The sequence below is a fragment of the Girardinichthys multiradiatus genome, chromosome 12, assembly GCF_021462225.1.
Source record: "Girardinichthys multiradiatus isolate DD_20200921_A chromosome 12, DD_fGirMul_XY1, whole genome shotgun sequence".
Lineage (NCBI taxonomy): Eukaryota > Metazoa > Chordata > Actinopteri > Cyprinodontiformes > Goodeidae > Girardinichthys > Girardinichthys multiradiatus.
In genome coordinates, this window is record NC_061805.1 from 21,160,372 (window position 1) to 21,184,114 (window position 23,743).

Genomic DNA, 23,743 nt, shown 5'->3' on the forward strand with positions numbered 1-23,743 from the left:
TTTGGCTCAGATGGTTAAAACTTGGAAACAGTTGGGTGCTTCAAGATAATGATCCCAAACACAGTAAAACTGGTTTTGGAATGGATGAAGAAGGCTGTTATTAAGCTTCTGGGATGGTCTTTCCAAGGTCTTGACCTCAGTCCTATTGAAAGTTGGGTCTGTGCCAGAAGACCACCCAGTTTACATAACCTGTACCATTTTTGCCCCTAGCTTTCAAGATGGTGGCTATAAAAATCCCCAGTAAAGTAAAACTTGTGTACCAAATTCTTGTTTATAAAAATCATTGACATTAAAACCCCTTTTCATAAACATCTTTTATTGAAACAGAAATTTGTTAAAAGATGACGTTATAATGACATGAACAATAAATTATTAATAACATATGGTATTCAAAGGATGTATATTAACACTTAGTAAAGGTTCTACAAAACTGTGTACATAAATATTAATTTAGCACAAAACATCTGAAACTCACAATTACAGAACTAACCAAGTTAAAACAGATCAGCTTTGGTCTCAGTATGCAGTTTATAATACAACATATTCATATAAAACTGATAGTCAGAAAATATACATGTAATATACTCGCTGGGATCAACCCAGGTGTCTCATGTTATGAAAAGACACAGAACAAGTTCTCCTCTGATGATTGGATTGAGGATTTTCTGCTTTCTGCTTTCACCTTTTCATCTGCCTTCATCTCAGAAGCAGCAAGCTAAAGTCACAAAACATCTGCAGAAATTATCAGAATCCGAACCAGCAGATTATTTACGTGGTCTCGATGCAGGTCTGGGATTCCTCAAAAGCAATAGTTTAAGTTATCCTCTAAATGCCATCATGAAATAAATCCTCTTTGATAGTAGCTGTGAGTTAATGTAAAAACCCCTCTGAAGATACAGAGTTAATAAAAGTCCCTCAGATGTATCAACAGCTCTTATTTGCTTTCAGTAAAGCTACACGAAATAAAAGAGAAATATAGATAAACTTCCTTCCTATTGTTCTACTTAAATTCACTGCCAGGTCTACATGTTTGAGGACAGCAGTATACAGGATATAAGCTGTATCATCAGCAAACAACAAAATATGTCAGGAATATAAAAAAAAACAGTCCCCAGATAGAGGAGAAAACATACTTTTTCTGTTTAAAAAACCAGTCCATGATAATAGTGAAGACTAGAAACTTTGAGGATATGGAGCTACACTGATCTCCACAGACCGTTCCAGCACGTTTCCATCCTGCCGTGCCGTGGATTTCTTCGTCTATCATCATGATAAACTGCTCATCCACTGTGTTTATGAGTAATTTAACATCTTCTTTTGCAGTTTCTCTAACTTTAGACAGGGTTTGCTTTAATTTTGCTGTTGATCCAGTTGATGTAATGGCTGACACGCGTGTAGACCCCTGGTTTATCCTTCTGCCCACACCCATCCCCCCAGCTGATTATGCCCATCAGAGTCATCCTGTTCTTGGTTTGACAGACAAGAGGGCCACCTGAGTCTCCCTGTTGGTGAAATTCAAGAAACATTACATTACGTAAATTCAACTGCTTTCATTTAATTAAAAAACATCTTAAGGTTAAAAATATTTTATTGGGATTTTATGTGATAAATAAACACACAGCGGTTTATATTCGTGAATTGGAAGGGAAAGGAGACATGCTTTTAAACAATTTTTAAATTCAGCCCGCATTATTCTGATATCTCTAAAACAAGTTCAGAGCAATCAATTGCTAGAGACATCATGGATAAAGTTGTGGAGCATTTAGGTAGCAAGTTAGGTTATGAAACAATATACCAGGCTTTAAACATCATATGAATCTCTGCTAAATCCATCACTTGTGGAAGAAGAAGCAGCCAAGAGCCCCATGGTATCTCTGCTGGAGCAGCAGAGATCTGCAGGTCAGGTGGAAGACTGTGTCGTGCACTAAAAAATGTGGATTTTATGGAAGAGCGATGGAAAGAAAGCCATCATTTTAAAAAAAAAGCCAGAAACTATGCCATTTAAAGCATACCATAACCCATGTAGGAGGCACAGCAGTCATGTGGACAAAGGTGCTTTGGTTACATAACAACAAAACTGAACTTTTTGGCCTACCCAAAAATATTATGTGTGGGTTGAAGCTAACATCATACTGAACACCTCATCCCTACTATGAAACACGGTAATGGCATCATCATGCTGTGAGGATGTATTTCTACAGCAGGGACAGGAAGATGGTCAGAGCTGATGTGAAAATTGATGGAGCTAAACACAATACTGGAAGAAAACCTGGTATAGGCCGCAAAATACTTGAGACTGGGTTGAAGGTTTACCTTAAATATACAACCAGAGCTTCAATTAAATGGTACAAATCAAAGCATATTCATGTGTTAAAGTGAACTAGTCAAAGTAGAGACGTAAAGCAAGTTACGAATTTGACTTGAAAATGGCTGACAGAGACATAATCCATTAGATCCTCAAAGTATTGACCCAAATGGGCCTGAATACAAAATTTATACAACACTTTCAGCTATTTATTTGTAAAAATATTGAAACTATGTATTCTTATCTGTCAAACTTTATTGTTATACTCTATTTCATGTTGGTAATCACATAAAATCCCAGTAAAATACATTAAAGTTTGTGGTTGTAATGCAATAAACTGCAAATAAGTTCAAGGGGTGTAAATTATTTTGCAAGGTTGTAGAAGACCAAGAGTGAATTCAGTCATTCTCACCTTGCAGGCATCATCGAGCCCTCGGGTGTCGCCCGCACACAGCATGTTGGAGGTAACAGTCTGTCCAGACAGAACCCCTGGAATGCATTGCTCTTTGGGCCAAAGGCGCACATGTCCTCGTTTAACGCGCTCTGAATACTCATAAGAAACTGTGAAGAATGTTTTAAATTGGAGAACCTGAAATCATACAACTCTCCTATATAAATATTTTTACAGAAGTAGCCATGAAGAAACTACCAGTTGGGGGCAACATCTGCTTACATTCAGAGTCTTTTCCATAGCCAGAGATCTCGCACTCAGTCCAATCTGGCAGCATCAGTCCATGCTCAGGCAGACAAGCTGGATGGACCTCAGGAGAGTCCACAGCACACATGCCAATGTCTGTCTCAAGTTTTAAAATAGCTGCAAGAGGAAAGTGACCAGAGGAAAGTCAGGCTAATGCTCAGGGAAGATGTGGGCTAAACATTTTACAAGCCTTCACAGCCCACTTAAGCTTTCCATATCATCATCTTTGAGGAAAAACACAGTCTACTATTTCATTTTCATTGTTAACTTCACAGTTTAACAAAACTATGTACCCCTCTGTTTCTGACGGACTTTTCAGAAATTCCTTAAATAAATTCACCAAACAAAATTTGAAAAGTCAGTATATGTAGTTGAAGTCTACTCACCAATGTCATTGTCAAATGTTTCATTATTAAACTTCTCATGGATCCAGTACTTCTCAACCTTAAAAATCTGCTCACTGCTGGAGTTGTGTTTCCTGAATGTTCTTCCCAAAACCACTTCCAACTTGTTTGCTTTGTCACTGAAAAAACAAGCATAATCCTCTGATATGCTACATGAAAATGTATGGATTGTTTAGGTTTTTTTTTGCATGTGTACAAACAGATGGAAAGGATGAACTGAGTTCAAACCTGGTTTCGAAGCAGTGTGCTGCTGAAAGAACCCAGCAGGAGTCGATAAGGACTCCTCCGCAGCGGTAAAAGTGTTTCCTGTGGCGGGCCTGGTAAATGTTGATGGCGGCCTGCCACGGCTGCTCTGTGATGTCGCTGTACCTGCCTCCGAACATCCGGTACGCCAAGCGATTCAAGGTGTTATCTGAGCGTTGGCCGCACGTTGCTGCGGAGAGTCAGGTTACAGGATTTTAAGTTTAAATACAAAATGGCACACTAAATGCTCTGTTTAAAAAAGCTCATGAGGATTCATTGAAAATGTCTTGCATTACCTCTGTTGTTGTTATTAGTGGTGGGAGCACGTATGCCAGGAGTGGTAATGACGGACGGACGTCTCGCTAAAACAACAAAAAAAACATGCTTAGTGTTATTGCATTGTTGTTGATGCTCTCCCTATAAATATTGGCACCCACTGGTGTAAAAATCCTTAAAATTAACTAATTTATTACTGCAGCAATACAAAATTCTGAAGTATCCGTGCCTTAATCTGAGTCCAATAATTCCTAGAATATAATTCAATTCAGTTTATTTATATAGCGCCAATTCACAACACATGTCGTCTTAAGGCACTTCACAAAAGTCAGGTACATACATTCCAATTAATCCTAATCATTGAACAGTGCAGTCAGAGTTAGTTATTTATTCAAATTGGATAAAAAGTTTTTCTATCTAAGGAAATCCAGCAGATTGCAGCGAGTCAGAGACTTGTAGCAGTCACTCCTCCTGGATGAGCATGTAGAGACAGTGGACAGTCACTGGTGTTGACTTTGCAGCAATCCCTCATATATATAAATGTAAGTGAAATATTTTTTAATTCATATTACACTTTTTATTTTGATCAGAGCAAATATGCACTTTTAGTGAAACATTTATTAGTAATCTGTGACGTTCTGTTTCCTTGGGGTGTAAATATATGCCCATTTCTGTGGATGGGTTTGGTGTGGAATAAAGGAAGAATAACAAAAAAAGTAAAAAAGAAACTCCATACTTCAGTATGGTGGAGGAAGTATGATGCTGTGGGCCTGATTCTTTTCCAGAGGGCATGATAACCTTGTTAAAGACTTTTTGCTGTAAAAATGTGTTTTTTAACATATGAATTTTCCGTAGTTAATAAACATCTTCAAATCTTTTTTTATTTCCAAAGTGAGAATAAGCTACTGTACAAAAGATTAACATTTTTAACAGGGTAGCTAACATTTGTGGGAGGTGTTGCCGTCGACTAAAAGCTTAAATGTTGAAAAGTCATGAAATTCACTCACAGCATTTGGGTATGTCACAAAGCTCCCAGATCAGCACCATGTTTTTGTAGGTGTAACACCATGGAGCCACATCACCATCTGGATTCCTGTTAAATAATGAAAAAAACTGAGTTATAATCATCTCTCTTGACATCAGTGTCATTGTATAAACATTTAAGTGTCATCTATACCTGCAGAAATTGTGGTTGCTAAGCCCCAAGTCCAAGGCGTTCGATCTCCAAGCGTTGTTTGCCTTACGACTGATGGCTGGAGAGTCCCACGCCAGACAACTAGAGCCGCTCTTAGTGACAGAAGCTGTGCCCCTGTACTTCTGACCTGAATCCACCACGCACTCTCTGTTCTTATCTGCTCACAAACACGCAGGAAATGCATTATTGTCAAGCTTCCTATATATTTTATTTTTATCTGTTTGTTGTGTTTTGTTTTGTTTTTTACCTCGGGGACATTTGGGCATCGAACAGAAATCCCAGGCTACCTGTGTGCCTTTATAGATGTAACACCACGGTGAGCTGTCCTGGTCAGGATTCCTGTGGTGAAAAATGAGAATTTTAAGAGCTCAAGCGACTCACGATTACATAAAACATTCTTTTTATCAGGGATTATGATCAAATGTCTCTTTTATGAACATCTGATGGCTTTACTGTAGAATCGCTGCAGTTGTGACTGGCAGTTTGTGAGATATTTTTACATTTGAAAACGTATGCTCCTTATTAAAACACAGCAGTGATCCTGTCATGGTTTGTCCTCTTTAAATCATATCTGGTAATTATAAGGGTAAATATCAGGATATCTATGTACACTGAGCTACAACAAAAAAACAGAAGTAATATAACTTTTCTAAAGAAAAGTTAGATCACGTTTATTAGGGTCAAGAAAAAGCCCTCACTGAAATCTAAGAAAATCTTACTGAAGGACCTGAAAAAAGTATTTTATGTAATTTTAATGATCAAAACAATTTGTTATTTTATATAAATATGCATTTGTTTACTAACCAAATATGACATTAATGAACATCTGAATTATTTGATGTACAGTCTGTGCTTTGATGCCTGGCAGCTCCTTTCAGCATTTGAGACTAAAAACCTGGACTTGATGCTGATTCTGCTACATCTGAGTCCAGAACAACTTGCCTGCTCTATTGGTAGAGTAAACTCTAAATGATATTAATTTATTAAAAATACATACATATCAGGAAATGTCTGAACAAAACAACAACAACCCTGAATACAAAAAGTCGCTCTATCAAAAAAAAAGGTTATGTTAAAACCAACTTTTACCAAGTTCTAGTCAAATCTCTAACCTTAAAAAAACTTAAAAAGGACCTCAAATTATCATTAAAGCTGAAGCTGTTCTACACAGGAGGGATGAGTTATTTTTGTCGACTTAATGGAAACATTTAGACTTTTGTTCTGTACAGACCCGATAAAAAAAGACTTTCTGAGGAACTTCAGTCAAGCAAACACAGTTTAACACATTTTTAGTTGCTATTAGCAACGGATTCTAAAATATCACTTAGGAAAAAATATTGTTACATACATGAAATATATACAAAACCATTTACTCTAATTAATTAATGATAGCAAAATTTTAAAAGAAAGAGATGTAAAATTAGTAGAATTGTGACTTTTGTCTTCTTGTTAACTCTGCTACTTTTCAGTCAGTTTTAGTCTTTTGAGATAACATTTTCAGACATTTTCCTTTTCACCAACTCAGTTGTTACAATCAACTACAAGTTACCAAACTTCACTGTTTGACTCTAAATTTACTTTGAGCCAAACAGTGACTATAAGTTGCATTTTTTTTACTCAGAAACTTTGATAGCTTTTTGAGAAATAATTTGTCAGTCAGTCAGTCATTTTCTACCGCTTATTCCATAGTGGGTCGCGGGGAAGCTGGTGCCTATCTCCAGCAGTCTATGGGCGAGAGAAATAATTTGCATTCAGCTAATTATTACAATCAATTCACAGCAGATAATGGCTGGATTACTGCTCAGCTTCTTAAATGAATGTTTGGATTTATGGAACAGCAAGAAACTTTGCAGTTGTAATTTTATACAAATGTTCTGGTTGTCGTTTACCTGCAGAAGTTGTGGTTGCCCAACCCAAGGCTGCCAGCGTTTGATTTTCGAGCTGTGAATGTTTTTCCTCTAAGAGACGTTGAGTTCCAGTTGATGCACTCTGCTCCTGTCTGACTGATACTCCAGGTCCCGCGGTAGCCGTCGCCCTGCCCCACAAAACACTTCTCATTGGTGTCTGTTGGGCAGAGAAATTGGAGATTCATTTGAGAGAGTTTTCACCTCCATTTCCTACTAGGATATTTTAATAGGATACTGTAGATACTGAAAGGAAGTTAATTCCTTGCATTTCATATAAACCCCCAACATGATTTACAATAGCCTTACTATCACAGTTTCCATATTAGTGGTTTAAAGCAGTGACCCAACACCCAAATATGGCCGCATTAACTGGCTGCACTTTTGCTAAAAATCCCTTGGCTGTGACGGCTGGGCTTCGGATAATTATACCAGGGTGGGATGTCCCTAAAGCCACTGAAACAAAAACATTCAAGTCCCAGAATGTCTTTCCATGGTTTATGGTCCTTCTTTTTCTTTTCTTCAAACCACAGGTCCATGACAGCAGCTGTGGAGTCACCCAGCCAGACTGTGACCTTAGCAAGAGTCACAAAAAAGTCTTAATGAACGCTGCTGCCTTCACGGGCCACTAGTTTATGCACATGCAGTTTTTGCAAAAGTATTGACACCTCTTGAACATTTTCACATTTATTCACACTTAAATGAGAAACATCAATGTCTTTCATCGGGATCTTACATGATAGACCAGAGGAAGTAAAAGGATGCAGGTTTTTTTAGAGGTTTTTACAAAACAAATATCTGGAAAGTGTGTCATGCATTTGTATTTAGCCCCTTTTAATATGATGCCCCTAAATAAAACTCAGAGCAATCAGCTGCCTTCAGAAGTTACGTTATTAGTAACGGAGTCCACATGTGTGTAATTCAATCTCAGTATAAATCCAGCTGCTCTGTAAAGTCCTCAGAGATTTGTTAGAGAATATTACTTGGAAAATGGAAGGAGCATTGGACAACAGAAAATGTACCACGACATGGCCACTATAATCAGAAAAGCATCAGCCCATGATAACTCTGGAGGAGCTGCAGAGATACACCGTTCAGTTGGGAGAATCTGTCAACAGGACAACTACTAGTTGTGCATTCCACAAATCTGGCCCTTATAGAAAAAATGTAAGAAGAAAGCGATTGTTGGAAGAAAACCATAAGGTGTGAAAGTTTGCCATAAGCCATGTATGAAGAAGGTGCTCTGGTCAGATGACAAACAAATGCAACTTTTGGACCTACATGCAAAACATTATGTGGAAAACTAACACTACACATCCCCCTGAGCACACCATTTCCACTATAAAACATGGTGGTGGCAGTATGATGCCGTGGGATTGCTTTTCTTCAGCAGGGAAGCTGGTCAACGTTAATGGGAAGATAAATGGAGCTAAAGACAGGACAATCCTGGAAGAAAACCTGTCGGAGTCTGCAAAAGACTTGAGGCTGAAGTTCACCTTCCAACAGGACAGCTACCCTAAATATACAATCAGAGCTACAACAGAATGGTTTAGAACATGGATAGGGATGGCCCAGTCAAAATCCAGACATAAATCCAACTGAAAACCTGTGACAAGACTTGAAAATGGATGTTCACAGATGTGTTCCATCCAGTGACTGAGATTGCAGCACAAGGTGGTTTTGTGAACGCATGACTGAAAAGCAGAGGGACTGAATATAAAGGCATGCCATACCTTTAGATTTTCATTTTTAAACATTTTTGAAAACCTGCATTATTTTAACAACATAATCTTCACAATTATGGGCAGCCTTAAGTTCAAAATACATAAAGTTAGTGGTTGTAGCGTGACAAAATGCTAAAAACGTCAAGGAACATGAAGAGTTTTACAAGTTTTACTGCTTTTCTCTAAATCCAAACTGAATATTTGTGGTTTTGCACAGCTATTTGGATGCTTTTCCACATGTAATGAGTAATTTTAAAGGTTCACAATAATGACCCAAATTTCAGTTCACTTACTGATCTCACACTGAGCTCCGCTGAAACCGGGGGGACACTGACAAATGTAGTCGGATGAGTAGATGGCCTCCTTACAGGTTCCCCCGTTGTAGCAGTGGGACACGTAACAGTCTGGAAAAACAAAAGGCAGACAGAGCCATTTAGTCAGCCCCATGTCATCTAGTTCTTTAGAGCACCAACAGCTAAAACAATTATAATCTGAGAAATTTGTCATGACTGGTCACAAAGAATCAAAACTGTGGGTTTGGGTAGTATGCAAATGTCTGTGTTTATGCAGTTTAATTTGGCCTCCCTCCTACTTGAAGAAAACATCACCACATTGTGGTTATAATCTAAGATACGATGGATTTGAAGTTTTAAGCATTTACCAGTCCTGTTTTGCTTTTAATATTTCCAGCTATGTTTAGTTGGGTTGAAGGCTATATGACAGATGGAAAATGTGATTGCAATTTGTCTGAGGGAGGGTTAATCATGCTTTGCAGAATCTCTCAATGGTGGTGAAAATGCACATGAGGCTTGGTCTGGCAGGAGTATTTTCAAATAATCTCAGACTAAACTAAGAGCGCACTAAACACGGCAGCTGTTCATGTGAATGCACTAAAATAACAGGGAAGTGGAAACGTGAGCGAGTCAGACCAACAAAAAATAATCAGCTGAGGTTGTAACAGCAAGTCAGGGGTAAAGACAGAGCTATAATGAAAGGCAGGCAGATCGGTTAGGACTGGAAAGCAGACGGACACAGAAACCTTCCAACAGATAATTATGCTGTGGGGCAGAAAGGGGGGGGTTCTACTTGTATTTGTGTTAAATCCGACTTACTGATGACAGGAACAACGTGACAAAGCTGTCTTCCTCCTAAAGCACAATGGCAATACTCCACACGCTGTCCTTTCCAGCGCAGCCAAGAGTCACCAAAACTACGCACTGTAGACGTTTCACTATCCACACAAAGTACTGAGGAAACACACACAGAAACAAACACAGACACACACACACACACACACACACACACACACAAAAACAATGAGAAAACAGGCCAATCAAACTGGATGACACATATTCAACATTAAGTTGATTTAAGAGTGAACAAACAAAACTAAAAGGAGAAAGACTGACAGCAGAGGATTAAAAGACAGCAATGATGGTGAAGACGGTGGTTATGGTGATATATGAGAAGATAAACAGAAAGTGGATGAGGCTCACAGGATGCTTCAAATGAAGACGAAGGGTTCTTGAACTGTACAATCAAAAGCGTCCGTCTAGCTGGCTGCCTGTCGGGCTCACCTCTGTAAAAACGAGTCCCTCGCTTGGTGCGGAGCAGCTCCACCTGCAAACACAAATGGCACGATAAATACACTGCAGCAGTGGGTGGAGGATGCTTGAGGGTTATTTCAGGATCGGAAAGAAATATTGTGTATTTTGTTTACGTTAAAGGAACTCTGTGAACTTTATGAGCCAAATGGTTTCATTATTAAAAATCAGTCAGTCAGTCATTTTCTACCACTTATTCCATAGTGGGTCATGGGGGAGCTGGTGCCTATCTCCAGCAGTCTATGGGCAAGAGGCGGGGTACACCCTGGACACGTCGCCAGTCCATCGCAGGGCAACACACAAACCACCATGCACACACTCATTCATACACCTAAGGGCAATTTAGAGTTACCAATTAACCTAACAGGCATGTCTTTGGACTGTGGGAGGAAGCTGGAGTACCCGGTGAGAACCCACGCATGCACGGGGAGAACATGCAAACTCCATGCAGAAAGACCTCTGGCTGGGAATTGAACCCAGGACTTTCTTGCTGCAAGGCAACAGTGCTACCAACTGTGCCACTGTGCAGCCCTTATTAAAAAGACTTTAATAAAAGATGTTAATAAGATTGATTTTTATTTATTTATTAAAAATCAATAAATGTATAAAAACTGAAAAGACTTCTACTGCTCCAAACATGATCAAAAGATTTCAAGAATCCAAAATAAATCCTTGTGTGAAAAAGACAAGGCCAAAACAACTTTTATTCCGGTAACAATATAATATCTGCATGCAAAGAAGAAACCAGATGTGAATGCATCCAGACACACTGCAAATATCTCTGGGCCAAAACCCATTCAAAAAGGAATGCCTTCATCTTTGACTGTAGTGAGGCGCATTAGTGCCAATTCCATGGGCAGTATTCTATTTACAATAAGGTACCATCAATGCAGAAAAGTACATATATTATATTCAAGTTTAAAAATCCTATATGCTCCGATTTGGACAGCATCTTTCCCAGGGAAGGCCATGCATGTTTCACCAATACAAGGCTAAACTGCATTCTGCACCCATTTCAACAGCATGACCTAGTTGAAGAGTCCAGGTACTGGACTGGTGACCACTTGCCAAGTAAAAATATTTTGCACATTGTGAAATGAAAAACACAGCAAGACAGACTGTTAAGGAACATTACACCAGACAAGAACAGGTCAAAATGATCCTCCCGGACTTCTGTTATGGACTGTTGTGAAACAAAGACTAAACACCTCCCTGGTAAACATGACCATGTCACATTTTTTTAAAAGTGCACCTGCCATAAAATTCAACATTATCTTTTTTTTTTCAGAAATGTTACAGGTTTTTTACACATTTACTCATTTTACTTTTTACCATGTTTTGTTGTGACTAAAATATAAGTTTGTGAGATATACAAATCATTGCATTACGCTTTTATTTACATTTTATACAATGTCGCAACTTTACTTGATTAAAGTTGTAATTAAGGTGGTTACTAAAACCTTTTTTCATTTAAATAGATATTGTAATGTGACATTAATGCAAAAGCAGAAAAAAGGTTAAATATTTTACTGGATGGATTACATACCACATATATAAGACAGTTTAAAGGAGAAAAATATATGTTTGCAGATTTTTTAGCACAGTACATTAATATTTTATTTGTTTTATTTATAATATCAGACATTAGTTAGACATTATGTTGTATGCTTATAAACTTTTTTTACCATCCTGTAATACTCACGTTGTCCGCTAGGAAGCAGCACAGAGCACAAAGAAGGAAGATTCCTTGAATTAAACTCGTCATGGCTTTTCCAGGTGGTCTGCAGTTTAAATGGTCTTCACTTTGCTGGAATAAGAATATGAATTTATTAGATGGCTGAAGTTGGCTGAAGATATGGCAAAAAAAAATCTGAATTTTTTTTTTAGCATATTCCATATTTGAGCATGGACACCTTTAGGGGCTCTGAGAAGACATACTGGTCCTTAATCCCATGACTGTGCAAAGCATATGTTGAAATTGTAAATTATGTTAAAACAAAATATGTGCATAATTACTACCATTTTTACACACAAACAATACCACGCAGCATCCCTGCCAACACAGGAAATTTCTGTTATAGATCTGCAGAAATGTTATTGCTATTGAGTCAACCGTCCACCACTGGCATTGTTGCATGTCTGTAAATCTTTTGTCACAAATATGTCATCAGCTGAAACAATCACAGGAAAATGTCCTTATTGGTCACCTTCTCCCAGCTGAACCATCTCTACATTCAGCTTCCTTCCTCCATCAAACAATATGCACAGTAAAACGGGACGTCACTGGAGAGGAAGGGCTGGAAACATTGGATTACTGGAGGGAACCCGAAGGTCACTTCCAGTTTTATTCAAATTGAGAGAAAGCTTTAGAGGTCTATGCAAAACTGAATTATTTCAACTTTTTAATCCACCTTGAATTCATTTCCTTCATTTGTTTACATTCCTTCTATGAGGACCCTTCCTTTGGTTTAATTACATCAGAGAGAAACATGAACCAATTTGATTTCCAGAGGGACTAAACAAGAAATGAGTCATTTACTGTTAGTTAAAAAATAAATTACACACTGACCGCCCTCCACTTCAGACAACACAATGTGAAAAAACCCTGGAGTTATAAAAGGGTGCACATAAAGTTTAGACAATTATGCTTTAACAGAGCAAAGCAAGCAAACATCTTAAAATAAAGGACAGGGCTAAGATAGAGCTTCATACATTTCCACCTTAGGTTAAAAGGAAAAGAAATTGGTTTGCAAAAGTATTTCATTTTTCAGTTTTTCATGTTATCTCTACAGATTTCATTACATCCTATTGGGATTTTAGGTGATGAACCAACACAAAGTATCATGTCACAGGTGTTCTCGATCTAATCTGACTAAACTGGGGCTAGTTTGCAGAAGAAGAATAGGAAAACCTTTCATGTGCAAAGCTGAGACATACCTCAGTTGTAAGCCTCACTATTTAGATTTTGATTTGTGATTTTTATTTCTTTTTTAAAACAATTATATTTTTCCTTCAATTTCACAATTATGTACTACTTCCTTGTAAAGTAAAATCTAAATACAATGCATTAGGGTTGAAGAAAGGGAACTTTTGGACCTCAGAACGGTTTCTTCTGTTCCAAAAAAAACTTTGTTCTGCAGAAACAGGAAGAAGAACTGAGAGGCTGCTGCTCCTCAAACATTTGTGAGTAAACATGAGTCACAATAGTGGAGGATGAAAGCATGGACTTAAACAGAAAATGAGAAAGCTGTGCAAGACACAACCTGAGACGTAAAAGTAATTTCTCAAATAAAGAAGTTGTTTAAGAATAAGGAAAGGGAACTTCTTCCACGAAGCATGTGCCAGACTGAGACATAGTAATAACCATCTTTACCCATGCCAAGCAGGGATCCCCTTCACATTGCCTGGTACAATTAGTCACGCTCCGTGGCTAACTGAGCTCATTGATTACATGTGCTGTGAAATGTATGTGAAGTAAAACAGCTACGTTGGCAGCCACTCACAAAAATGAACAACGTGCTCAGCAAAGTGGAGAAAATAATGAAATGAATGCTCATTTCACTCAGTGTTCAGCAAAGAAAATGTCAACTGCACGGCTTTTAGCTTATAAAACACAAACTCACCACAAACTGCACAGCTCCTGGTAGAAACTATACGGCCCGCGTCAAATAAAAACTTCACTGTCCGTCGTGTTCACTCCCCACAAGAGCCTCGCTGGCAGAGTGACAAAACACACCAGTGTTCCTTTTTGTTTCCTTTGTGCATCTGTTCTACTCCATTCAGTCCAGCCCTCTCTGCAGCCATGTCAGCTGAAAACATATGTTTCCTGCTAAAACACCGCAGACGCCAGGCCTTTGACTTTTGAAAAAAAAAAAAAAAAAAAGCAAAACATGGATATCGGAGCATGCACGCACAAAAACACTCATTAGGACGCAGCACATCAGATGAGCACATGTGCTCCCCACCCTTTTAGAAGTCTGAAAAGCAGGGGCCCATTTAGGGTGTCATCCACAGTGAACGTGGTCCAAGTTTTGCCATTTTTAAAACTTTGTTGCATATAAGTGGATAGGAAAACACAGAGTATGCACACAATAATGTCACATTTAAAGGATACAAAGAGCTGGGTCATTATTAAACCTTTTTTCTGGTAACAAGATTATTGTGGGCACCAATTTGCAAGTCTTTCAAGTCTTGCAACAGATTCTCAATTGGATTTAGGTCCTGACTTTGACTGGGCCATTCTATCATATGAATAGGCTTTCATCTAAATCATTCCATTGTAGCTCTGACTGTTTGTCTAGGGTCATTGTCCTGCTGGAAGATGAACATCTACCAGTCTGAAGTTTTTTGCAGCCTCTAACACGTTTTCTTCCAGAATTATCCTATTTTTAACACTATCCATCTTCTGATCCACTCTCATCAGCTTCCAAGTACCTGCTGAAAAAGAACATTCCCATCGCATGACACTGCCACACCTATGTTTAACTGTGGGGAAGGTGCATATAGGCTGATGTATTAGTTTTCATCTACACATAACATTTTTCCTTAATTCTTTCACCAATGGCTTTCACAGCGCATCTTTATTTATACTAAGATTAAGTTTCACACAGACTCACTCTGTTTACTAATCAACTCATCCAGAAGGCAGTCTATTGCCATGAATTTTATTTAGGGAGATCAGAGTAAAGATGGCTGAACATAAATGCAAAGCATGCCTTTGAGATTTTAATTTGCCCACTTTTTGGCACTGTAGTTAACAAGATGCCAAAATATTTATCCTAGTCATAAAAAACAGATGTAACACCAAAATCACTTAACAGCTAAAACATTTAGAACCAAATATGTAGCCTTGGGAGAGTGTGGTTTCCCTTCTTAGTGGGTCAAATAGGAACAGATGACATGAAAACATCTTTAGAGGAGCAGAGGCCAGACTGTGACTCATAATAGCAGAGGTTTAAGGTGGAGCACTTAAGCACTGCAAACAAATACAACAGACACTGGTGATAGGTTGAGCACAAACATGCATGCACTCTGCAGTTATGTTCAAAACTAAAAGTATCTGTGTATTTAGGGAACTGATCTTTAGTGCTGACCACGGTCTTAGCAATGAGTGTATCAGAGCATTAGAGTAGATTTGTAGATGATGTTGTGCTGAGCTTGTAAAAGTTTGCATGCGAGAGATTCCTTTATTCGTGCAAGACGACCAAAATGCTAAGCTGTGAATGGTTTAGTTGTGAGGAACAACATTCCACATGGCTGCAAAACATGTGTCTGCAGACCCACTTAAAGTATTTTTTATTGTTCCTCTATCTCTTCTGTACCACTGTAGCATGATACAGAAGCCATAACAAGGCTAATGGGTTGGTTTTCTGAATTATCTGAATAAATATGCAAGGCATGAGCTAGAAAAACTAACATGCTAGTTCCTGGACATGACTACTATTATGTGCATGTGTGCCTTGTTTGAGAAAAGGATTCTGAGAGGCGTAATATAAATTTCATGTCCTCAAAGAATACTATTTTATTTGCAAAGGCATGTCTTCGATACAATTTCATAAAACATGGCACAAATACACTTATAGAACAAGTTAAAGCCAAGAACTACTATGGCACCTTTATAGTTCATACTCACTGCTTACCTGTCTGCACTGATGGAAAATATACTCCTAACATCTACAACCTTAAACGGGTAAATAAAAGTGAATTTGCAAACTTATTAATATTTCTTTATGCATATACAAAACTTGCAGCAAGAGAGATTTTAGGCAAGAAAGTTGCTTCTTGACAAGAGCTGCACAATATATCGAATCACATTGCCAATACTAATTTTGACCTCTGGATAGACTCTTAGTGCCTTTGATGGCCACACTTGATGTATATATTTTAGTGGCAGAGATGGTAAAGCTCACAATGAATGATGAGGACATTGTAATGTAGTAAAAGAAAGAAAAGGGTTAAGAAAATGTGGGACCGTTACAATCGATATCGCCATTGCAATGATCAGCAACAGTAGCACAATTACATGTATTCCTGATATCGTGTAACCATAAAAAGCTCAGGAAGGAACATTACATTGCCTCATTAAGTAGATAGCATGGGTGGTGTTTCAGCACTGGCACCTAGGAGAGGAACTTGCATGAAAACGATATTTACAGTCCAATTTTCTTTGGAACTGAAGTTAGATTCTTAACTATAGCTCAGTTCTTGTATGACTTTTTGAAATTGGTTGGTTTTCAAATTGAAAATCCATGAAAAAGCTATTTGACTTCCTAGGATCTTAAAGGTTTAACAATTAATCCAAAAGTAGGTGTTTTACTCATTAGCTGCAGTAAAATAGGCTCTTATTCATGATAATGTGTTAAAGCCTTTGATGTTTTTTTCTAACAATAAGCTATTTAGAAGGATTGGTTCATACTCTGCCTGAGGAGTTTTGGTCAGGTTTCAACAAAGCAGCTGTGATCTGGTTTCTGTAAGTTTTCACAGAACAGCCAGCTACATTGTTACCTTCCAGCCTCCCTCTGTGTGCAACAACACAGGGTATTCCTTATCAGCGAGAAACATGATGAACTCAAAAGCATTGGGGAGGCAGATATAAATATGTTGATATTGGCATGGGGCAGTTTCAGGAAGATAAGAGCTAAAAGGATGGAGAGATCAGACAAAAAGGGCAAAGAGGGGGATGAAAGGGGGCGGGGGTGGGGTAGGTGGGGGGAGCAGAAGATATTAAGTTCCAGTGGTCAGGAGAAAGAGTTAGTAGTTGTGACTCATACCAGCTCCCAGGGTTGCACAGACACACTGATGCATTTATGAGATATAAAGACAACACTAAATGCAGTTCAAACATGATGTCCGATTTTTTTCTTCAGAACTCAGCTCAAACTCCAAGCATTGGAAGACTGTGATTCACCCTCGTCTTCTGGCTATTTTCCCAGAACTGAGCTGATCCTGTGAGTCACAAACATCAGTATGAGGATGCTGCCTGGAGGTCAGATAATGTATATAAACCTCAGAGCATCAGTCTCATGTAGAGTCTCTTAGAGGAGGAGACGGATCCCTCGTACACAGGCACTATAAACTTCAAATTTTGCTGCTTTTTGCACTTAATAAGGCTGTGACAAAATCCTGAGAGTTTTATTCAGATCAACTGTTAAACACCTTGCTAAAAAAAAGTGCACAGGGCTGTTAAGTCACCATGCTATTCAGGTGAAGAAAGCAAAAGCTTTCATGCATCTGTAAAATGGTTCTGACACAAATTAACTACTGCAGGTTTTAATTGCAACCATTTGCTCTGGATGAGATCAGCTGAAACACGTTCCTGCTTATGAACATATTTATTTCATCTGTAAAACTGTTTTGTTTAAGGTGGAACTGCATCAGAAACAAAAGAGAAAATCTAAAACTTCTTTAAAAACGGAGCAGCACACTGTGGCGCAAACCATGAAAACAGAAACATAACTGAATGCTGCCTGTTGAACGCCTAAGATCAGATAATAGTTGATTTCAAGCCAGAGGCTTGCAGCGGGAGAACTCATCGTGCATCTCGATATTTAATAATAAGCAAGAGAAACGATCTTACCAGTTAATAAGTCTTCTAGAAAATGAGCGCTTTTCGGGATCTTTGCAGCAACACTGATGTTGGAGTCCTTCTGCTTCCTCGGAACCGTCCGAACCTTTTATTGGACCACTCCGGTCCCACCGGTGTCTGATAGGCGGGTTGATGTGACCTCAGCAGGGGAGCGGCTTACCGGGCATATTATGATGATGATGGTGATGGTGGTGGTGGTGAAGGTGATGATGATGATGGTGCAGCCTGCTGGGTGGGGCTGTCCTAAATAGAGGGTCCTCTTAAACGTCCATTAGTTCCTTGCTCTGAGGAATATAAGGAATGTTTTGATATCATTTCTCCTGTATTGCAGTTTCAGCATTAAAGATTAAAACATTTCTCGGTACAGAGGAGCTGTTAATCTTCCCGGCATAAACAACATTTTCTTTGGAACTCGAAATTCTCACGATAATAATAATAAGAATAAGAATATAGTTGGTTGTTGTGTTGTTATTATTGTTGCTATTATAATTATATTATTAAACAGAATTTGAATTCCAAGTTCAGAAATAAAAGCTGGCTAACGTTATGCTTTTGGAATGGCCTCAAACGTGATTGAAAATCTAAGGCTTTGCATTAAAACTGAGTCTGTCCCACAAAACTAACCAAATTTAATTAAATCTACCTTTTCTAATAGGAAGCGTGGTCGAATTTCCAGCCAGAATAATGCTAGAAACATTTTGATGGCTGGAGTAAATGTGTGTTTTTCTGCAGCATGCTTAGTGACGTTTATTCAGACCCTGTGTGGATTACAGAAAACCCACAATAAAATCAAACTTGAGCAACCATCTCGTTCTTTTAACATTCAACATTGAATCATTTTATCTATAGTCATTGTACCCTGTAAAAGTTCAAATACATATGAGAAAATCCAAAATCATTATGAAATGTAAGTAAACTCAACAGAACATTAATTATAAATTAATTAATTATATAAATTAATAATGTATAAACCATAAAACGTTTCCAGAATAGTAACTTCCTGTGAAAAATAAACATAAATACCTCAAAGACATGACCTCTGACAAAACGTTTCTCACTTTCATATTTGAAATAAAAAAGTACTATTAGAGTGAATATTTATAAACAAAACACATTTGAAATATTTATATTTAACATTATAGTAGATGCTTTTGAAGATAAAGGATTCAACAACATCCCTTTATCCCAAAGAGGTAAAATTGAAACTTAAGCTTTGCAATTGTGAATATAAGGTTCCAGCTTTAGGTCAGCGCTCTACGCACTATGGAAAGTTTTCACGTTTTTTTTCTCTTTAATAAAACTGGTCTTGTTCAGTGGGAGGATAAAAGCATTTACATTCTTTCATATCCGATTCAGATAAACCTGCTTTATAAAGTTCAATTTGATTCTTTGCCATTTAAGACAACATTGTCCATAGGAAAAAATATAGCTTATGTTGATGGAGCATCATTAAGGAATATAATTTTACACAGGAACTATTGACAAATGTCAAATTCTACAGTAGGTCAACAGGGACTCTAATATTTAAAGAAATAAAAAAAACAACTTTAGATATATTATTCTCACTTTTAATTAACATATAGCACTGAGGGAATCAAATACTGTAAATTATGGCACTGGTATACGTTGTGTTTTGCACACAAACTCTGAAATAAATCGATTCACAGTCACCATTTTTCTGGTTGCTGATAGATCTAGGTCATATAGAACTTTCTGCTGTGGATGTTTCTGTGTGATGATCCAGTTGGCACCAGGACTCATTTCTTTCTGCCACAGACCCCTTTATTCAGCCCAGCCCTTCCTCAGGAAATTTGCCAATCTGCTTTAATACCAGCTTCATATTTTCTTAAAACTACAGTGGGTTAATTTAACTGGAATAATTCCTGCTTTTACTGGTTATGAAAACCACATCATATCAATTAGGACCCAGCACTTTAGCATGTACTATTAGATGGGCGTCAGTCCAATTTGTCTCTTTGTTTTATTGCTGTGAGTTCCTGTTTAAGGAAGTAAACTGAAACATTGGGCTATAGAAAGAAAGTCACATAAAGGATTTAAGTACAAAATTCTCTTTCTGAAGTTTCAGCAGAAATTATGTTTATTAGTCAATATAGTCAACGGGATGTCATAATTTAATATTTGACAAAGGAAACCTGACTAAAGACAAAAAATGGTTTTCAAAATATTTATTTTTAATGAAAAAAAGCTGCCCAGAACAAGCAGACCTGAGGTTAAAATATTGTTGCCCCCTTTTTAAATCATGACATTGATTAACTACATTTTTTGGAGTATAGTTTTGCTAGACACACCCAGGCCTACCCTGACAATAATATCACAAAAGAATGCCATAAAAGCCTGCAGATAACTCAACTAAAGCAAACAATTGAGAAACAAAATTTCTGAGAAATTCTTACGTTTTTACTCAAGAAGCACAAATGTTGCATGGATTGTCACAATCTTCAGGTGTATGGGTTTTGATTTCCTTTGGTGTGTGTTTTTTTTTTATCATTTCCTTGTTGCTATGTTCCTATTCAGTTCATTTTTCAGGGATTATTATTGATGAGATGTTCTCATATTAGTTCAAGCTTTTTTGTTTGGTTTCTTAGTTTATTCTTATGTTATTGGTGCATCTAGAGTTTATTCCTCTTTGGTCTCTGTTTATTTTTTCCCCAAGTTCCCTTGTATCTTTGTTCAGCTCTATTCATGCTTTTGAGTTTTCCCATTCCTTGCTGGATTATCCTGTTTTGGGCATGCCCCTGCTCATATCCGCGCCTGTTTTTTTTTGCCAGTGCTCCATGCCTGTTCCTTGCTATGTTGTTCAGCCGCTGGTGCCAAGATGTAAGTTTTTGCTTTTCATTTTTATTAAACCCTTTTTAACCTCACTGTGCTGCACTGTGCTTAAGTTACACCTTATCCAAACAGAGTGTTTGATGCTAAATTTGAAGGTAGTCTTGTTTCAGTTGTTGCAGTTCCCATTACATCTCTTACATCAATGGGAATCTTACTCAAAGATGGTGGACAAACGTTAATTAGCAGTTACATGTGTCTCTGTAGTATTCAAACAGTTTCTCCAGAAACAGTTTCCTAGTTATCTAAAATCCGGAAGTAATGACACATGAGATCTGACAGATATGTAGAGCTTGAACAAGGACAAAGTTATGACCTTAATATTTTCTTAAAATTTTAGTGGACAACACTAATCAAACTATAAAAGCTGTTCATAACTGCAGACCAAAAAATAACTTATATTGCAATTTTTAAACACGTGCATATCTTTCATTGAAGTGAAGGAAAATATACTATTAGTAATAGTAATATGTCATTTAAGAAACCATCTGAGATGTTTCCATATTACTCGACTACTCAGTGATTATAATTAGGACATGAAAGATCTCTTACTGGAAGTTTTGCTGATGCTTTTTTGAGGAACTTCTTGTTGCATTCACTTTTTACTGGAGAAGATTTGGAAGCCACATCTTATTAAAATCTTTCTTTGAAAGGAAACAATTTGTATATTTTCCCAACGTTTTCGGTCTAATAACGTTTTTCAAACACAGAGTTCACCAAAGAAATTCCAGATGCGTTTCAGATGTTAGCTGGTTGTTACAAAGTTTTTTACACTGACATTAATAATAATACATTTTATTTAATAGGTGCCTTTCTGGCACTCAAGGTCACCTTACAATGAATACAAATCAATATTAAAAACAAGAACAAATAAAAAATAAAATAAAAATATAAACACAGCGATCAAGCAGTTAAAATGTAACAGTGCGAAATAATCAAGTGCAGAAGGTAGTCCTAAACAAGTGAGTCTTTAGTGAAGATTTGAATTGAGAAAGTGAATTTATGTTCCTCAAATCAGGCGGTAGAGAGTTCCAGAGCCGAGGAGCAGAGCGGCTGAAAGCTCTACCCCCCATGGTGGTGAGACGGGCAGAGGGAACAATCAGGTGAATAGACGAGGACGATCTGAGAGTGCGAGAGGGAGTAGCAACGTTGAGAAGATGGGATAGATAAGGTGGAGCGAGATTATGGACCACCTTGAAAGTGAGAAGAATGATTTTAAAGTTTATACAGAACTTGATGGGGAGCCAGTGGAGCTCTGACAGAACAGGAGTGATGTGATGGAAGGAAGGGGTTCTAGAGATGATACGGGCAGCTGAGTTTTGAACTAGTTGAAGTTTATGAAGAGATTTGTGTGGAAGATCGAACAGGAGGGAATTGCAGTAATCAAGACAGGAAGTGACAAGGCTATGAACGAGGATGGCAGTAGTATGTGAAGTGAGGGAGGGGCGAAGACGACTGATATTTCGCAGATGAAAATAGGCGGACCGGGTCATGTTATTGATGTGAGATTGGAAAGAGAGAGTACTGTCAAGAATGACACCCAAACTCTTTACCTGAGGCGAAGGGGAAACAGAGCAGTTGTCAATATCAATGGAAAAACCATTTGTTTTGGATAATGTGGTTTTTGTGCCAATTAGGAGAACCTCAGTTTTTTCACTCTTTAATTTGAGTAGATTGGTGGAAAACCATGATTTTATTTCAGCCATACAGTCAGTAAGGGAGCTAGACGGAATGTTGGGAATGGGTTTGCAGGAAAAATAGAGCTGGGTATCATCCGCGTAACAGTGGAAACTAATATAGCGTTTCCGAAAGATATGGCCAAGGGGGAGGAGGTAGATTATGAAAGAAGGGGACCCAGGACAGAGCCTTGGGGCACACCGGAAATGACAGAAGAAGGCTGAGAAGAAAATTATTTTAGCTGAATAAATTGAGAGCGATGGGAGAGATATGATTTAAACCACTTTAGAAGGGTCTGAGTAATACTAATGGAGAAGAGTCTATTGAGGAGGGTGGCGTGATAAATGGTGTCAAATGCTGCACTTAGGTCAAGGAGGATAAGGATGGAAAGTAAGCCTGAGTCAGCTGCCATGGGGAGGTCATTGGTAACTTTTATGAGAGCAGTTTCTGTACTATGGAAAGGGCATAAACTAGATTGGAACGGTTCATACAGGTTGTTATGAGATAAGTATGTGTGAAGTTGAGTTGCTATTACTTTTTCTAGAATTTTGGAGATGAAGGGTAGATTAGAAATTGGTCGAAAATTATTGAAGTTAGTGGAATCTGTACCAGGTTTTTTCAGAATAGGACTGATCACTGCAATTTTGAATGAAGCAGGAACGGTTCCAGTGGAAAGAGAGGAATTTATAATAGTAGGAATGATAGAAACCAATGAGGGAAGACAGGCTGTAACTAGCACTGAGGGGAGAGGGTCTAACTGACAGGTGGATGGTTTAAGCTTCTGGATGATATCTGAGATTTCTGGGATGGAAGGGAGATGAAAGAAAGAAAAGCAATAAGCGGGAGCAGAGAGTTCATAGGTAACATTGGAAGTTGGTTGTAAACTAAAATGATGGTGAATTCTCTGGATTTTTTCATTAAAGAAAGACATTAGTGAGTTACAAAAGTTAGTTGAGTACAGATGAGGAGGAAAAAAGTTTGGGGCTTGAGTAATATTCTTATATAATGAGAATAGTGACTTTGAATTTCCTTCATTAGACCAGATTATATCAGTGTAGTAATTGGATTTTGTTTGAGTAATACAGTCCTTGTATTGCAGCATGTGGTTTTTGTACATGTCTTTATGAACAGAAAGTCCATTACTCACCAAGAAAAGCAGGTGATAACAGAAAAAAGTCACATCGCTGGAAAATCTCAAGTACTTCTCCAAATACAACATCCACTGCGTCACTAATGACCCTGCAGGAGTGTAAGATGTTTTGTAAGGGAAGTAACAAACACA

At 37.9% G+C, this 23,743-nt stretch overlaps 1 protein-coding gene across 3 annotated transcripts; it reads right to left on the minus strand.

Moving 5' to 3' along the window:
* Nucleotides 1-296: 296 nt before the first annotated feature.
* plat (plasminogen activator, tissue) lies at nt 297-18,076 on the minus strand. 3 transcript variants are annotated; one of them, XM_047382334.1, is made up of 15 exons: nt 17,929-18,076; nt 12,055-12,159; nt 10,326-10,368; nt 9,861-9,995; nt 9,042-9,152; nt 7,010-7,184; nt 5,368-5,459; nt 5,103-5,277; nt 4,933-5,018; nt 3,946-4,011; nt 3,635-3,839; nt 3,389-3,525; nt 2,979-3,119; nt 2,718-2,866; nt 297-1,502 (listed from the first exon to the last, which is right to left on the minus strand). In XM_047382334.1, the coding sequence occupies exons 2-15, from the start codon at nt 12,115-12,117 to the stop codon at nt 1,335-1,337; spliced, it is 1,746 nt and encodes a 581-aa protein (XP_047238290.1). In that variant the 5' UTR covers nt 12,118-12,159; nt 17,929-18,076; the 3' UTR covers nt 297-1,334. The 3 variants fall into 3 exon arrangements, with proteins under 3 accessions (XP_047238290.1, XP_047238288.1, XP_047238289.1); XM_047382332.1 differs by having other exon boundaries at nt 10,245-10,368; XM_047382333.1 differs by lacking the exon at nt 17,929-18,076 and adding an exon at nt 13,976-14,148 and having other exon boundaries at nt 10,245-10,368.
* Between the last annotated feature and the right edge of the window lie 5,667 nt (nt 18,077-23,743).